Source organism: Acipenser ruthenus, chromosome 3 (genome assembly GCF_902713425.1).
Source record: "Acipenser ruthenus chromosome 3, fAciRut3.2 maternal haplotype, whole genome shotgun sequence".
NCBI lineage: Eukaryota > Metazoa > Chordata > Actinopteri > Acipenseriformes > Acipenseridae > Acipenser > Acipenser ruthenus.
The window spans coordinates 23,337,107-23,353,878 of NC_081191.1; the positions used below are offsets into that span (position 1 = coordinate 23,337,107).

Sequence of the window (16,772 nt, forward strand, 5' to 3'; positions counted from 1 at the left end):
CACACAGGAAAATCCACGCCCAGTTTCGCATGTAAACCCGCATTTCACGTGTAAATGTTAATGAGCGTGTTTATCCTTAACTATAAATACTGCAAGGGAGCAGGTCAGTTGTTACTGTGGATTCCAAGACGGCAGAAAGTAGTGGCTGATGGGCAATTTTATGGTTAGCAGTGTGTAGTTCACCTTAATGATAATGCGGATGGCTTTTTTATTATTGTTTTTTGCTATGTCTGGTCTGTCATGTTGTATATCTCTTGTGGGTTATTACAGTTCTGTATAAAACCACTTACCATGAACTACATTATGCCCTTGTTATAGTATTAATGCAGCTGTTTGAGGATACCCTTGCTGCTTAAATGACTAACTGAATTAATTCCCGTCCTTTTTTTGATCCCTGCTAAGTCCAAAGATAACGTGCGTCTGCCCTCCACGTTAATAAATATAGTTGGTGAACTGGATGTCATGAGCCAGCTCGGTCGCCAAAAAACAGCGCAACAACTTGTTGATGCCCTCTCAGAACTGACTAAATAAAATTGCAAATGAACGTATTGACTGTGTTTTATTTGTTTGCATCATTAATATTTAACACAGCAGTAAATCCAACACAACTTAAAAGAAAGGAAAGAATCTCTGACAGCACGAGCCTCCTCAGATCGCTGCTGTCCAATTGAAACTGGCGGCTGAGGTAACCCTCACAGCTGCCAATTCTGTTTATAATAAGTGCGATGGGCTTGTTTTTTTGAGAGTCGAGGGTTGGAATTTGCATTAAACACCCACTCTAACATGGGTTTGCTTGTTTTGGGCTTGTTTTGAAAGGCAGTGCCGCTTTTTTTTCTCGTTACCAACACTGGTAACCTTCCCCGTCTGTCTCACAGGCAGCCACTGACTCCTGAACACCTCATTTTGTTGTTGACAAGAGTTTGTGCAGGATACGGCAGGCAGTGGCAATTTTGAGAACAAACTAATGCTGCAATTCAAACCATTTCATCAGTATCCGCCAGCTCCCTTTCAAGTGCCCACTACCCGTATTTGCCCAAGCGTGATGTTGAATGCTTCCTCAGCAGCTGTCAGCCGTCCAGACAGGTAGGGTTTCTAAGCCAGGGTACTATACACAGCAGTGTGGAGTAGTCAGCAGTGTGGAGTAGTCATTAGGGCTCTAGACTCTTGACCGGAGGGTCGTGGGTTCAATCCCATGTAGGGGACATTGCTGCTGTACCCTTAAGCAAGGTACTTTACTTAGATTGCTCCAGTAAAAACCCAACTGTATAAATTGGTAATTATATGTAAAAAAATAATGTAATTGTATGTAAAAATAATGTGATATCTTGTAACAATTGTAAGGCGCCCTGGATAAGGGCGTCTGCTAAGAAAATTAATAATAACCACCTGATATGCTGTATTGCCTGAATGAAAGGGAAATACATATAATGTCTCTGCTGGTTTTCAGCCATGGTGATCTGCAATACCTGTTGGTCAGTTTCATTTTATACCTCAGAGTTTATTTTTAATTAATGAGCCGTAAGATAAATTAGTTGAAATAGTATTCACTACTAGTGACATGACACCCCACTAATGACATTTGATAAACAATTTGGGCAAAAGCAGTAAAACACATTATTAACCAACCAGGCACAAGGTATTTTGCTTTATTACAGCAGCTTAGAATCACTTGTGTACAAGTTCTCTGCACATGGAAACCACATTTTCACAACATTTCACTAGTAATCTTCAAAAACAGCACGAGTACTTTACGCATAGCTAATTTAAATATCAACCCCCACCTTTCCCATTCATTTGCATGACGTCGGGTGAAAAGCCCGGTTTACTTGAGTAAAATAAACTGAGTGAACGGAAACCCAAAGAAGCATTTTACACAAGACATTTTTCTTGTGTAAATGTCTCGAGTTAAAAAAAAAAATCTCATGGAAACCCCATGATTGACACTCATAAAGGAAACCATTTAAAAATAACCCTATTAAAACAATAATGTTGTGAAAAAGGATTTCAGGACTAAGGCATGTCCCTAACATCAAACTAACATCAAACTACTTTCCGAGATGTATTATATGTCATATGAAGATCAAAACAACATTTTAAAAAAAGTACTGCCCTAATTAGGTCATGCCTCATGTCGTGTACATTACTGATACCTCTGGCACATCATTTCCAGGGTGGGACAACCTATTATTTAATTGCCATAGCAGCCCCACCACAGAGCCTCCTGAATACACATTCCTGGGTGCACTCTACAGTATATTATCCACCCTGTTACAATAACAGGACAGATGTAATTCAAATTTCAAGAATAAGCCAAAAATACAAAGGTTGTTTAACACTTAATTCAGAAATTAATGAAAATCAGCTGCAGTATCAACTTGAAAAAGGACTAATATAAAGGTTATAAGTGTTAATTACACCCCCCCCCCCCCCCCCCGTTATTACACTGTAAAAAGTACATGTAAAAGAAAGCTGATACATTATTCTCACCTTTCAAATGTTTTGGCAGTTTGCCTTACCTATTATGATACAAACCAGTGTCAGATTAGGAGCTATCATGCTGCAGGTTTTCTCAAAAGAAACATTTACTGTATTATTTACCTGAATCCTCTTTACTGCAGTTTGGCCTTTTCTCAGAGCTGGAAAACGCTCCCTCAAAATCTAGCTTTACAAGCCTTAGGGCATATCCATTTAGATTCCTTTTGGGACTTCTGTTGGCTGAATCACCCGAGGACGACCGTGCTCTGTGACCTTTAGCCTGTGAATTCTGATGTGCCCTGTCCAAAGATTTGGATCGCTTGTATTCTAGCCTAAAGCCTTCACTGAGAGAAGTTCCTTGTGATGTATGTGGTCTAGAAGCTTCACAATGGTGTCCATAGGGGGCCTCCCCTGACTGCACTCGACATGGAAGGCTACAGGGTAGGGAGTCCCGCTTTTGGTTACAATTGTCAGGAGTCCTGTTTTTGGACACATTCAAGGAAATGTCTTTAGTTGCTTGTCCAGCATTTTGCTCTGTAGCCTCTGTTATTGACTCCTCAGAGCTAGAGCCGAGGTGCATTGGATTTTGTAAGGCCTCCATGTACGACTTCCTAAACAACCGTTTTGTTTCAAAATATAGGGAATCCCTGAGCTGTCTTCTAGCTGGCCCTGGATGGCTTAGGTCAGTATTAAATGAAAGTGTCCGTGTGCCACCTCTACTGTCAGATTTCAGAGATGGCAATTGATTTTCCCTAAGCTCATTTCCTTTCTCTGTGTTGGCCAAGGACAAAACTCCATCTACACCTTTTGTAGCCAGAACAGGGTTTTCAAGATGAACATCTCCGTCAATGTCTTTAGTTAATGGGCTTGTCTCCAGTTTGGGTAACATCTCTGCAGGAGAATTATTCCCCTGGTTTCTGTGATTATCTTGCAGGGTTGCTTCTACAACAGTTGAATCTGTATCTTCAGAAGTGAAGCTGTCTTGTGAACTGTGATTTTCCATAGTATCCGTCACATTGTCAGAAGATTTTTTTAAGTTATTGTGAATTGAATTACCTTTATAGTTCTGCATAATGCTTTCAGTTGTGGCAATAAAAATGGGATTCACTATGTTTTTCCAAGGTGTTCTGTAAACCACAGTCCCGGTGGTCAACAAACAGTTTTGAAGTGGGGAGCAGTTTTTTCCACAAGTTACATTTTGCAGGAATTCAATTGTGAAGATACACCCATACATGGTTTCTGGAATAAGTACTTCCTCGATACCTTGGTTGTTCCCCGATAGACATTTTAGGACCAGTTTGACAGACTGCTTTCCCAGAGGAACAATTTGTATGTAGAAATCCCCAGGTTTCAGTTTTATTTTGTGGAGGGAAGCTAACTGTACAACAACCTTCTCATGAATGCACAGCGGCCATCCTTCATGATAAAAAATGAGACCATGGAACCTTGCCTGCAAGAAAAAAAGAGGATGGATGTTATATTTGAATAGTATTATGAAATTATCAGTTTTCTGTGAGTGAGAAACTAAATAGATGTTCCATTACTTTTCTTAGTAGTAACAGTCATTTCATAACATTAACCACATTCTACGTTGATCATTTAATTTTTTGTCAATGCAAATAAAAACTGTAACCACAGTCAACACATCGGAATTGCTCTTATTTTATCTGAAATCAATTAACATTTAAATACTAACATGGTTTTTAAGAAGTGATGGAAATATTAAGTGGGATAAACAGCTCAAAGTGTTGAATCAATATTTAAAAAATCTACCATTACTAGTACTGTTATTTAACCGATTCAACACATATCATTGGTAATCTCTCAATTAAAGCATCATTCATTTAGTTATCCTTTTATCTCACATTTAAGTATGATTTTACGGTTCATTTGAAACAAAATAGAAATACTCAGTTAATTACTTTTGTTTTATTTTCTTGCCTTTTGAGTTACAAGCAGAACCCTGTACATATAAGTGACAGACCATTCATTTGAACACTTATTTTATCTTGGAGAAACTTTAGTTTAGTTTCAACAACATCTCAGAAACTATTTCTACTGTACAAGATGCCAGACATGGAGTGGGATTGGTCACGTATGTATCTGCTGTGGCCACCTAAGGCTTTTGAGAATGATATGACTACTATACTGCAGGTCACTGCAGATGTAATTCCAGCCATTGTTTTTGCAGTTTTAAGATCAAATCCTCTATTTCCTCAAGACGTCAAAGACCATCATTTTAAAAGCTGAATGTGTGTCAATACATAACCTACGCAATATTATAGAATTAGCAACATTTCACAGGTGAAACAGGTTCTGGAACATTTCATTTTACAAAAACATTTTCAAGTAAGCTATTGGCAGGGTGAATTGTTAAAAAATAAGCAAATGAACTTAAAAGACTGGCAGCTGTACAGTATTTACAATTTCTTTCAATATCAGCAAATACCTCCACTCTGCTTTGTTCTTCTGAGGAATACAGCTTTGAATTCACTGGGAGAATGAATTTGCAACTGTGTTTTTGAATATTCGGCCATTAAAATAACATGAGTAAAAATACATGGCTTTTATTATGCCACTTTACCTCTAAAAGCTCATTCCAACATAAATATATGTGTGATGTTTGTCATACCACTGGCTTAGCATTTGTGTGATCTGCCAGTTAGTACCACAAGTCATATTTACTCATTTAAATAAGTGGTTTACTCCAGAGAAAAAAAGGTACCAGTAGTTTATAGTTTTAAACATTCACTGTTGCTCATGGAAGACTTAATTATGAGGCAGGTTTATCTCTACTTACTGTCTTAACAATACAGACTGTGGATAAATCCACTGTATTTGTATTATTTCATATCATATCTATTTAGTTTTTAAGTTATTTCCTTCTGAAACTTTTTACATCTGTCTTGTTCTTCATTATATATTTCTTTAAGTTGTCTATGTACTGCTGGTATACATAATTCTTAATGAAAGACTTATTTTTATACCTGCTATGTGTTGGTGTATTACGTTTTTGGTTCAGTCTCAATTCTGTGTTCTGTGTTTATTTACTGTTGCCTGGAACGTTTAAACTCACTTAGCTTCTTTTGGCTTGCTTTTAGTTTTTTTTTTGTTTGTTTGTATGTTTTTTACTTTTGTTTTAAAGTTTCAAAATGCATTTTTGATTTTTTATCTAAGCATTCTGATTCTTTATTTTATCTTTACTTGTTATACTCATTAAAACTGGCATTCTGTATAATCCATTGTAATAAATTATGTGCTAAACCCAAGAATCCATGTATATAATACCACTAAATATTCTGATCAAATGTATTTATTTTCACTGAATGTATATATTTTCCCTTTGTAATGTAACACCACTACCATCCATTTCTTTGATAATAAAAGTATTGTACTGTGACAGGATGGTCAAGTCGTGACGTCAGGCCAGAAGCAGGAAGGGAAAACACTGACACCAAACAGTACTGCAGTTCAAAACAAAGAGATGCGGCAGCGCCGTTTATTTAAATACAAAAATAAATAAAACGTTTTAACAAAAATACCATGCTCACAGAGCAAAATAAGATAGTTAAACAAAATCACCAACACAAAAACAATAAACAAAACCCAGGTCAGGTTGGGCAGTAGCCTTCACTGATCCTGTAGATTACATTTTTAGTTTCGTTTTTGTTTCGTTTTTCTCTCACTCCTCTTGCTCCTAACACACCCACCACGAGTGCAGAGAGCTGCAGGTTTATATATCGTGGCCGAGGAGTTTAACTAGCTGGCAGTTATTTTATTACCCCTCGGCTACAATCTGCACAAGTTTTCTAAATTACTGTGGATGGGGCTACCCATCCACGATACTAAACCATATAATAACAAAAAACACACGGCTACGTCGTCACATAACAAAACAATAACAAAACCCACGGCGCTTCACCGTCATGTAAATACATAATACCAAACAAAAATCATAAAACATAACAAATACAAAATACACTGCACAGGGGCGGAGGGGGAGACCCCGATCTAAAAATAAAACAAACAAATACGTACAGGGCTCCTCGCCCTGTTACATGTACATTTATTTTTAAATTAAGTTAGACATTGTTAAAATAAAGAATGACGTTTTTAAAAGAAAAAAAAAAAACAATGATGATGAAAATTATGAGAATAAAAAAAAAATCTTATAATCACCACATCTTATCAAAAATACACCATCCGGACCACCTAATTCAATGGCAGTTATACTTAGTAGTAGGAGCATAACGATTTAGAGAATGAGATAATCATAATGAAGAAGTTGGGACTTTTTTTTTACAAGGTTGAAAGGCATAATTAGGAAGTAAGACTTAAGAAATTAGAAATCCTTTTTGTTCTGCAGATATTCACTTTAAGACCACAAAAAAAAAAGGTTTTAAGTGTTTTTAAAGAACTCATAAAAGCCTCTTTCAAATATGAGCTTTCATCTGCGAAACAGAGAATGCAGGTAGAGTTACAGGTTATTGTAACTGATCGCCACAGAAATGTTCACAGATTGACCAAATTAAGTTTTTTTAATTTTTTTTTTTTATTTAGACCAAATTAAAATACAGCTTCTATAGGTTACAAAAAATATTGTATGTGATGCATAATATTACTTGCAATAAAATACTTCCAATATAAAGCCCTAAAAGGCACATTGCTCTCTTTTGATGCAGATGTTTTTATGGGATGAAATGAGCAAGAAACTAGAATCATGTTTTTAAACTAAACTAGGAACCAAGTCTACTGTATTCTGAACTGTGTTAGTACATCATTTGTTTCAAATCAGATCAGCATTGCTCGAGGCTGGGTCTATTTGTGACGGCTGGCATTACCTACTTTATTTCCGTTTAAAGGATTTAACTCAAAGGTAATAGGAACCATGTTTGTACCTAATTCCAGTACCTAACTCCAGGAACTAACGGTTCTACTCCAGTCGTGAGAAAACTGGCTTTGGCATTCTGTGAAACACAACATTGAAGTCAAAGGTCAACGTTTTCCCACAATCCTTATATGTCACTTAGTTTACCTGTGATATGGCCTTGTTTGTGATATGTAGAATATGAAAGAGGGAAAAACAGCCTGATAGAAAGCATCATTTAATATATTGCACCTTACGTTATGTGCAATCTGTTTCTAGTTGTATACTAGTACACTTGTATCATTCCTCTTTGAAACTGTGCCATTGCCTTTGTACTTCTTTCAATATACAGTAGGGCCCTTTGTGTTCAGTGGTTGAAAATATTTTTTTAAAAGATCAAAATGTTAATGGGCCTCAAGTAAATATAAGGGTTGTGTATTGTTTCTTACTTATTGTGACACTACCTTCCAAATTTTGATAAACAACAACAAAAAAAACCCAGTACAGTGACTGTTTAGTTGTAATGTCTGTAGTAAACAGTAAGCGTGCAATGAAACCTGTGGAGGTCTCATAAAGCAATTAATTACCCTGACTGGAATATGATCAACAGAAATGATAAAATAATGACCTTTCATGGTTTGCTTACAGACCCCTGTCATAGAAAAACATAAAAGACTGAGGGTAAGTATCTGCTTTCAATGGGGCCCTTAACTGAGCTAGGTTTTTAAAACAATTCTGTTCTGAGATCAAGGAGATCAGATTTAGCCTGGTCTCAGTTCGAAACAAAGATGCACTCTGTTTTAGCAAACATTTTCCACTTACGCATGTTTCCTGCTGAATGGACTGCAGTATCCTCTTGGCAGGGAGAAGGAAATCAATCAGGCACCGAAGCCCATCACCACGGTATAATTTCTCAACAACGCTGAACAGCTGCCACAGCACTGTAGCCGCAGTGGCATTGAATGGTGGGTAGAGCGCAGACAGTGTATTCTGGATGCAGGTATCAAGTGATTCAGAGTCCTGTGAAATAAAGACAAGGATTGATTAGCCAAAACATTTCTCTACTTGACTTCTATATGTTTTAGTATTTGAAAGTTGTGCATGATTGATTTGCTTTGGGCCTATTTACAACACTACATTGATTAAAGAAAGGTAATAGATAAGAATATATTATTTACAAAGGATGGAGTATAAAACAGAGCAAGTAGCTTCAAATAAACTTTAACATAATTAGTTTTCTGATACTATTTTATGATGTTTGACATCATTCTGATTTTGAATTATTATAATTTTTCCCTTTATTGGCTTAGCTGCATGTCGTTTTTTATACACAACATAAAAACCATTGAGAAACATGCTTTATGAATATTTTTCATTGATTTCACTGGTGATTTATTGTGGGTGTGCTGCTACTGACCAGCCAATATTTTCTAGATGTCAGCGTTACTTTTTTACAGCTTGCACTATGTCCTGGTAACGTCATGAGGGCAAACTCAAGGATGTTTCCAATGGATCTGAAGTAAGTCTACATGTAACAGGCAGTGTTGTGTGATTCACTGCCGTTACGGATTCTGTCCTGTCCCCGGTCAGTGAGATGAGGTTAAAAGCTCTAAAACCATGAATGCAGACAAGCAGTCCTATGAATCTGGTGGACTTAGCCGTCAAATAACAAATCTTACTATATATGGTACATAAACTATGTAATGCTTTATGTGTGTTAAAGCAATTTTGCTATATGATGATAAATTATTTTTTTGTGTCATACATAAAACTTTATTAAAAATAGTAAAAGTCCCACACCATCAGCAGCAATATTTTCTAATAAAGAATAGCTCAACATTAGTTTAACATTATTAGGCAGTCACTCAAGTCACATTAAAAACAGTAAACATCCATTAGTTGATAACTACAGAGAAACCTATATTAATCATCCAACAAAGAGACTAAAAAATGCCTTATTTTTGCTAAGATGTTAAAATAAATGTCCAAACTACAGTATAAATAAAATCACTCTAAAATGCAAGCACTTTATTGTTTGAGAACCTCAACACACTCCAGATTTGAACAGATTCAAATATATGCTACTTAACCTTTTAGACACCCTCTAGTTTAAGCAGCTTTCTCCTTACATGTCATTCAAATCTTTTTTTACACAGTCAGACAAAACAACTTTCTTTTTATAACATCTTTAATGAGACTGCGGTTCAACAGGTGAGGAAAGTGAAAGCAAAGCCTTTTGTTTGGCAACATAGCAGAAATACTTTCTTCGTTAGTAGTACCTACATTTAGTTTGTATATTCTTGTCTCATATTCAGTGATATTGCTTCTAGTATAGTTAGATAAAAAAAATAAGAAGATAGAAGGTACCATTTTAAATGACAGCAGAATTTAGATCAATTACGTTGGCTTAAATGTGAATGCAGAATAAGAGACTGTAGGATTTCAGAATAAACATAGACTACTATCAGGAATTTATTTCAGTTAACTCAGAATTTGTAAGAAACCAGATTTTATTAAAGCTTTTATAAAAAGCAAGCCAATTTCTGGCTACGATGTTATTGAAGGAAAATAATCACTCCAGTCTTCATATTGCATAGCAATACAACTTGTTTATATGATTTTCAATCCAAATACACTGTTAGAAAAAAGAAATGTTTGAACAGACACAGATTGATCTTAATGCTGATCTCATAGATGATTGTGAATAATCTTACACACAAAACATGCATTCCAAACAGTGATACAGCAGTAACTGTGGTAATAGTCATCTGTGAATGTCTGAGAGCATGTGAAGGCCTGTTTAGAGGTCACATCACACTACACACACATGAAATATTTGTGTTGTGCTCTCAGTTTACTACTAAAATGAAATTGTACTAAAATCGTCATACAGCATACACGGGTGCAGTAAATGGAAGAAGTAAATGTTTACATTTGTTATTGTGACCATAAAGCCCCTAAACTTAACCCGTTAACATTGTAAACATTGGATAAGCCCATTGAATAACACTAATGAGTGGTTACCATGTAGTCGCATTATCAAAAAAGGGTTTTAAAACAAAGCCACTGACACCTAGGTAGCAGTCTGTGAGATCCAGTTTAATTAACTGACCACATTACTTCAATAGAAAGGGCCATTCAATAAATTTAGAACAAAAAACAAAGTGATACAGATACACATTGGTACTCATACAGTATAATTATTATTTATTTCTTAGCAGACGCCCTTATCCAGGGCGACATACAATCGTAAGCAAATACATTTCAAGTGTTACAATACAAGTAATACAATAAGAGCAAGAAATACAATAACTTTTGTTCAAGCAAAATACAAGTGCGACAAACCAAAATTCAATAATACAGCAGATAATATTGATAGTTACATCAGGATATGATTAGTGATAGTTACATCAGGATGTGATTAAATACAAAGTACTACAGGTTAAACACTTGGCAGATTACAGTATTCTGAAGTACAGGATTAAATGCAGTAAAATAGGGGGCAGATAAGAGCAAAATAAAGCACATATACATGAAGGGTGACAGTGTCCCAGGATACAAACAGAGGAGTTCTACAGGTGCTGTTTGAAGAGGCGAGTCTTAAGGAGGCGCCCGAATGTGGTCAGGGACTGGGCAGTCCTGACATCTGTAGTATCATGGTACCTCGATGGATTACCAATGTATTGGTTCATTCTATTGTCATTGGTATGTCAAAGTCTGAAAATGTTAGTGGTACCATTCCACCAATGGTTCGTTCCATTATAGCCCCATTGTCTCCAAGTACAAAGCGTCTGATATCCCCCTTCTCGAATTCAAGCCTCTCAAACACTTTTAAAAAAGCCAGAATTACACTAGCTTGCGTTAATTGTTTTCCTTTTTTTTATGAACAGATAATTGGTGTTGACTTGTGTTTGTTGAACCTTGCTGATACAATTTGAGTTCTACCAGTATAAAATATAAAATACAGGTAACCTTTTACTTTAGTCAGATTTTAAATTAGTCAGAATTTTACTAAAGGACAAAAAACACACCAAAAGAGTATTTCCTACTTCCATTTTCAGCTGTGTAAACAATGACATTTGCGGCCTTTTTTGTGTAAAACTACACTTAGTATATTGTGAAGGCATCTCACACCATTTGAGGTTGACTTGAAACCTCCCTAAACTTAAACAGGCAGGTGAAATGTGTGCATGGCTTGAAAATCTATAGCAGTTCATATGAGATTAACTTAACTATTTTTCGTCATAGGGCAAGCTGATATTCTATTGAAATAACTGAAAGGGGCTCCCGAGTGGCACATCTAGTAAAGCGCTCCACGTGGAGCGCTCTATAGCCTGGGCGTCGCCGGTTTGAGTCCAGGCTATTCCACAGCCGACTGTGGACGGGAGCTCCCAGGGGGCGGCGCACAATTGGCCGAGCGCCGCCCGGGGGGCGGGAGGGTTAGGTCAGCCAGGGTGTCCTCGGCTCACCGCGCACCAGCGACCCCTGTAGTCTGGCCGGGCGCCTGCAGGCTTGCCTGTAAGCTGCCCGAGAGCTGCGTTGTCCTCCGACGCTATAGCTCTTGGGTGGCTGCATGGTGAGTCCGCAGTGTGAAAAAAAACGGTCAGCTGACGGCACACGCTTCAGAGGACAGCGTGTGTTTGTCTTCGCCCTCACGAGTCAGCGCAGGGGTGGTAGCGGTGAGCCGAGCCTAAAAAATAATTGGCCATTCTAAATTGGGTGAAAATAATAAAAAATAATTGGCAACAACTAAATTTATAAAAAAATAAATAAATAATAACTGTAACAACTGAAGGGGAAGTGACAGAAACACAAGGGGATAATGGGGATGGGAGGGGGGAAGAATGAATATGTGAATTAAACATTTTTATTTGAAGCATCATTTATTTGTTTTTAGTTATCTGTATTTATCAATTCATTTATTAATCATATAAGTAAAAACATAAAGAAATGTGGTAATATTTTACAATAAATAACTATTTTGCTCAGATTGTAACAAATAAGCAAATGCCTTAATACATGATGATTGGGGTAGTGAGTGTATGTTTAGGGAAACAGTACTTTCAGTTTTTGGTGTCTGACATCAGACTTTCAGACAAACAAAAAAAACACGACACCTTTTCACATACAGTTGCATTCTGAAATGCCAATTTGCTTGTATATTTATGAAATCACCCAGACATGCAAGAAAATCACTTTTATTTAATATTGTAATAATTATTTTAAACATATTCTAGTAATCAGTGTCATATAACTCTTTATAATAGAGATGTTCTAAAGAGGCCAAGGAGAGAACTCACAGACAACGCCACTGAGTTCCCTCTTTTGTTATGTAGTATTAGAGTTAGACTAAAGGTTGGTCACAAGGTAAGAGATGAAGTAGGGGGTTGTGAAAATGCAAGAAGAGGTAAGAAAACTGGGTTACTGACAAGTCAGAATAAACTCCAGTTTTTTTTCTTATTGGCTGGAGTAACTGACATTTTCTGGAACTACCGTGATTTCTACACAGGACTGTGTCTGCACTGTATGGGAACACAGTGGTTTGACACAGCTATTCCTAATGTTTGAGTTCAGTTCTATGTACATAATGTACTGGGAACTGAAGACTGTCATCCTTTTATACGTATAATACAGTAAACAATTACTTTTGAAACCAGAATTAAATAAATGTACTCCCGTCCTTGAAAAGATGACATTCTATAAAAAACTGGAAATGATAATGGCTTTCTCCCAGTTTACTTCTTTTTTCACAAAATTGGAAAAATCAAAACGCTGTTCTCCCTTTCAACTGTTTTTGGTTGTTATTATCTGCTGCTAAACTGCTGAAATTGGTGTGCTTGCTACAGTGTATGATGTTTACCTCTTCTGTGTTGCAAGAGAAGGCAGTTAACAACTGGCTAAAGACCAGACAGGATAAACGTTGTAGGAAATGTCCAAAACTTGGACCGTCCTTTTAGTTTCGAGGGAAGCACCTGTGAGCACAATCATGCAGCTGCAAAACAAAAGGCCTTGTGGAAAACCCAAAGTACTTCATCTCCTCCAGTACGTAGGGATTACTAATTATTTACAATATGATCATGTAAGCGATGTAAGGTATTTTCCAGACAGAAATAACATTTGATAAGGCCTTGGAAGTACTGGTATATCTCTATCAACATATCACAGACTGTTCTAAAGCATTCATTTGTTTCCTTGTTCAAAAACATAAAAAATTATAATGAAGTCCATGATATAATAGCAGTATCTGTCCATTTATCATGTCAAATATAGTTCTTATCAAGCTGTAGATAACTGACAATACACACAATGACACAGGTAACTGCCAGACAGAACTATGAATCACAGGACATTTCAAGAGTTGGGTGTATGTAAATGTTGACATTTTAGAGATAACAAGAAAAAAAAAAAAAAAAAAAAGCTTTTACTTCATTTAGTTGAACAGTGGCCCTGAGTGAACTTAATTGATTTACGTGACAGAATGTGGTTTAAGACTTTAAAGAAAAAGGGTAACACTTTAAAATAGTGGCTGCAAATTAATAATGAATTCTGACTGAATACCACAGAAATAACACCTGAATATCTTATGCACTTCCTCTGAGTTCTGAAGTAATTTATTTTAAAAGCAGCCCTGTTAATTCATGTGGATTTAATTACCTGTATTCATTCCATGTTCCTTTGTAACAAATTATGTTGAAACACGTACAGTATATGGCATGCATTCGTGCATGAATTAACACTTCTCATAATTCCCTGGTGGGCAAGTAAGAGGGTATGAATGCATGCCTTATACATGTGATCAACATAATTTGTTATACAGAAACATGGAATGTATATGGAAAATTAAATCCACCTGAATTAACAGGGCTGAATTCAAAATGAATTACTCAGATGAAGTGTATAAGACATTCAGGTGTTAGTCCTTTGGTATTCAGCCGAAATACCATTTGTGTATACATTTTAGGTATTTAGCTATTGGTATGATAAATACAGAAATGTAATAAAGCTACTCAGAGTTCCTTCCAATTGAGCTGTCTGCTCAACCTTTGTGAATACAACAATGCAGCTTGTTCCAAAGGAAATGATTCCAGATAAGACAAATGAAAATATATTTTAAATTTGTATTGGGCTTCCTGAAAATGTACACAAATTCATAAAAGTTCACTTTCATTCTGTCAAACAGTTATTGTTTTGAAAATGTACAGTTATTTAATTATTTCTGCTGCTAAGTTTTGTGTGTGTGGCTGTGAGCGTGAGAGAATGAATCTGAACTGCAAATCTACCTCCCGACCAGGAAGGGCGCTAAGTAAGGTTGGTCGTACACCTTCACAGGGATGGGCCGACTTGATGGTTGGATGGAACTCGAAGTCGGCCATCTTGGGGAAAGGGCGTAGCTGTAAGACTGCTGAACGACTGTATTGTGATCAGCTGTGTGGTGGGCAGCGATTGGTTAGAGCGTGGCACCACACTGATCACAGGGAGGAGTTTAGCTGTACAAAGGGGACGCAGCTACGTGAGTATGGCCCCTTACGCTGACAGGCCGGAGTTCTGCTTATTCTATTCTTTTGGCAGACGGAGACCACGGGAGGTGAAGCTACTGAGCAAGCACTACCACCCGGAGCACCAGCACTGCCACATCACTGCAACCTCGTACAGCACAACGGACCCAGCACTACCACCCGGAGCACGAGCACTGGCACCCTGGACACTGTATTTATTGTTTTATGGTTATTGTTTTGAGACATAAAGCCCACACTTAAAATCCACAATACCACTGATGGTAGAGGGGATCATTTGTTTAAATAAAAGTGGGACCATTGTAAATATACCCTCTGATTGGACCTTGGATCATTCCTGCACCACTCACGCCCTGACGGTGGCCTATACCATGGTTTCACTACTACGATTGCATTGTTAACTGCCTTCAAATTTGATTTAAATTCAACCTATGATACAAAAGCATGGTACATTATGTAGGATTATTTTCAACTAAGAGTGTTCTTTAAACAAAAACCTTTCATAGAAAACATTAAAAAGATACAAAAGACAGAAATTCAGTACTGTCATTTATTTATTGAACAAAACTCAGATTGCAAGCTTTATTGCTGCTGAGAGTCGTACAGTTTCACAATATCAAAACTTGTACTTTTTGCTATTTGGATATTACTATAATGCATGTTGTATGGTTTTATACAGAAATGCAACAGACAGGCACCCCATTACAGTGTCAACTGGTACAACCAATTGGTGTAACTTGATATTTAGTCAGTCACAGCCTTTTGTCAAGGTAATTTTCTAATGATTGAGTGATTTCAAAAGTACACTACTGAAGAAAGAAAGGCAATCTCAAGTAGAAGAACCAGTTCCACACTAATGAGTTTGGTTGGCAATGACTTGTAGATTTGCTTTAACACATTTGGTATTGTTCTATGAAATTAATGGACAAAGGTCAGAGGTGGGCTGCCACCTAGGCCCATATAGTCTGCTGTTTCCTTGGGTAGAACCTGGATGTTTATCAACACAGACTGATAATGAGGACACACCCGTCATCTCACCAGCTGTTTTGGCTAACCACCATGTCACACTGGGTGGCACTGACAGATCATATATATTTGAGTGTCAATTTTATGTCTGATGGTACTTACTCATACTTAACAGATGAAATCCTTACTGCAATAATAACTATGTCCATGTACTGTATACAGTATTAGTACCATTGAGGTCATGTCATTTATGCATCTGCTTAACACGTATGTAAAAGTATGGTAAAAACAACACCGACTTTGTTTTAAGATATAACACTAAAAAAACATGTAGGTACTTAAGAACCCTTTTGACAACCTTTCTAAAGATCAAAGAACTAGAAGTGGAACTATAAATGTCTTCTGCCACAGTTATGTGATATAAGGGATATAAAGATAACTGCCTGATAAGACAGGTAGACAAAGAGCTGCATAGGGGAAAGAAATTCAAACAGCCCTTTGTCATCCACATAAAAGAGTTCAACAGGTTCCATTCACAGTGCTTTGCACTTAATTACAATTCAAAGTGCAGCCCTTTATACCGGATCCTAGCATATTTAAAAATCGATCTGAAATCTACCATTTAGAACCAATTGTTTAAAATACAGTCCCATTGCTTTAATTGTGCCCACACTAAATACTATACTCAGGCTGCAGTGGTTCACAGAGATCTAAATTCCTACTGCTCATTCTGTGTGAAAAGGGAATTCCTTCCCAAGCACGAACAACAATGCTCCAGTTTTCTTCTATAAACATATATCAAATGTTGAACATACAGTACATTCCCATCTGACAACTGAAACAAATTCAACAATACAATCATTTCTAAGTCAAATTAACAGATACTGACAAGCTAAAAATGTATGGTGTTAATTTACCCTTATTTAGATTATTACTGATGTAGTTATAGT

At 36.8% G+C, this 16,772-nt stretch overlaps 1 protein-coding gene across 5 annotated transcripts in view; it reads right to left on the reverse strand.

The window, feature by feature from the left end:
• LOC117970936 (pleckstrin homology domain-containing family G member 4B-like) overlaps window positions 1-16,772 on the reverse strand; it is a 39,561-nt gene that overhangs the window by 22,329 nt on the left and 460 nt on the right. For all 5 annotated transcript variants that reach the window (XM_034918738.2, XM_034918739.2, XM_034918737.2 and 2 more), the window contains exons 2-3: window positions 8,165-8,362; window positions 2,599-3,925 (exon numbers count right to left, since the gene is read on the reverse strand). In XM_034918738.2, the coding sequence (XP_034774629.2) occupies window positions 2,599-3,925; window positions 8,165-8,362 (1,525 nt within the window). The remainder of the gene's footprint in view (window positions 1-2,598; window positions 3,926-8,164; window positions 8,363-16,772) is intronic.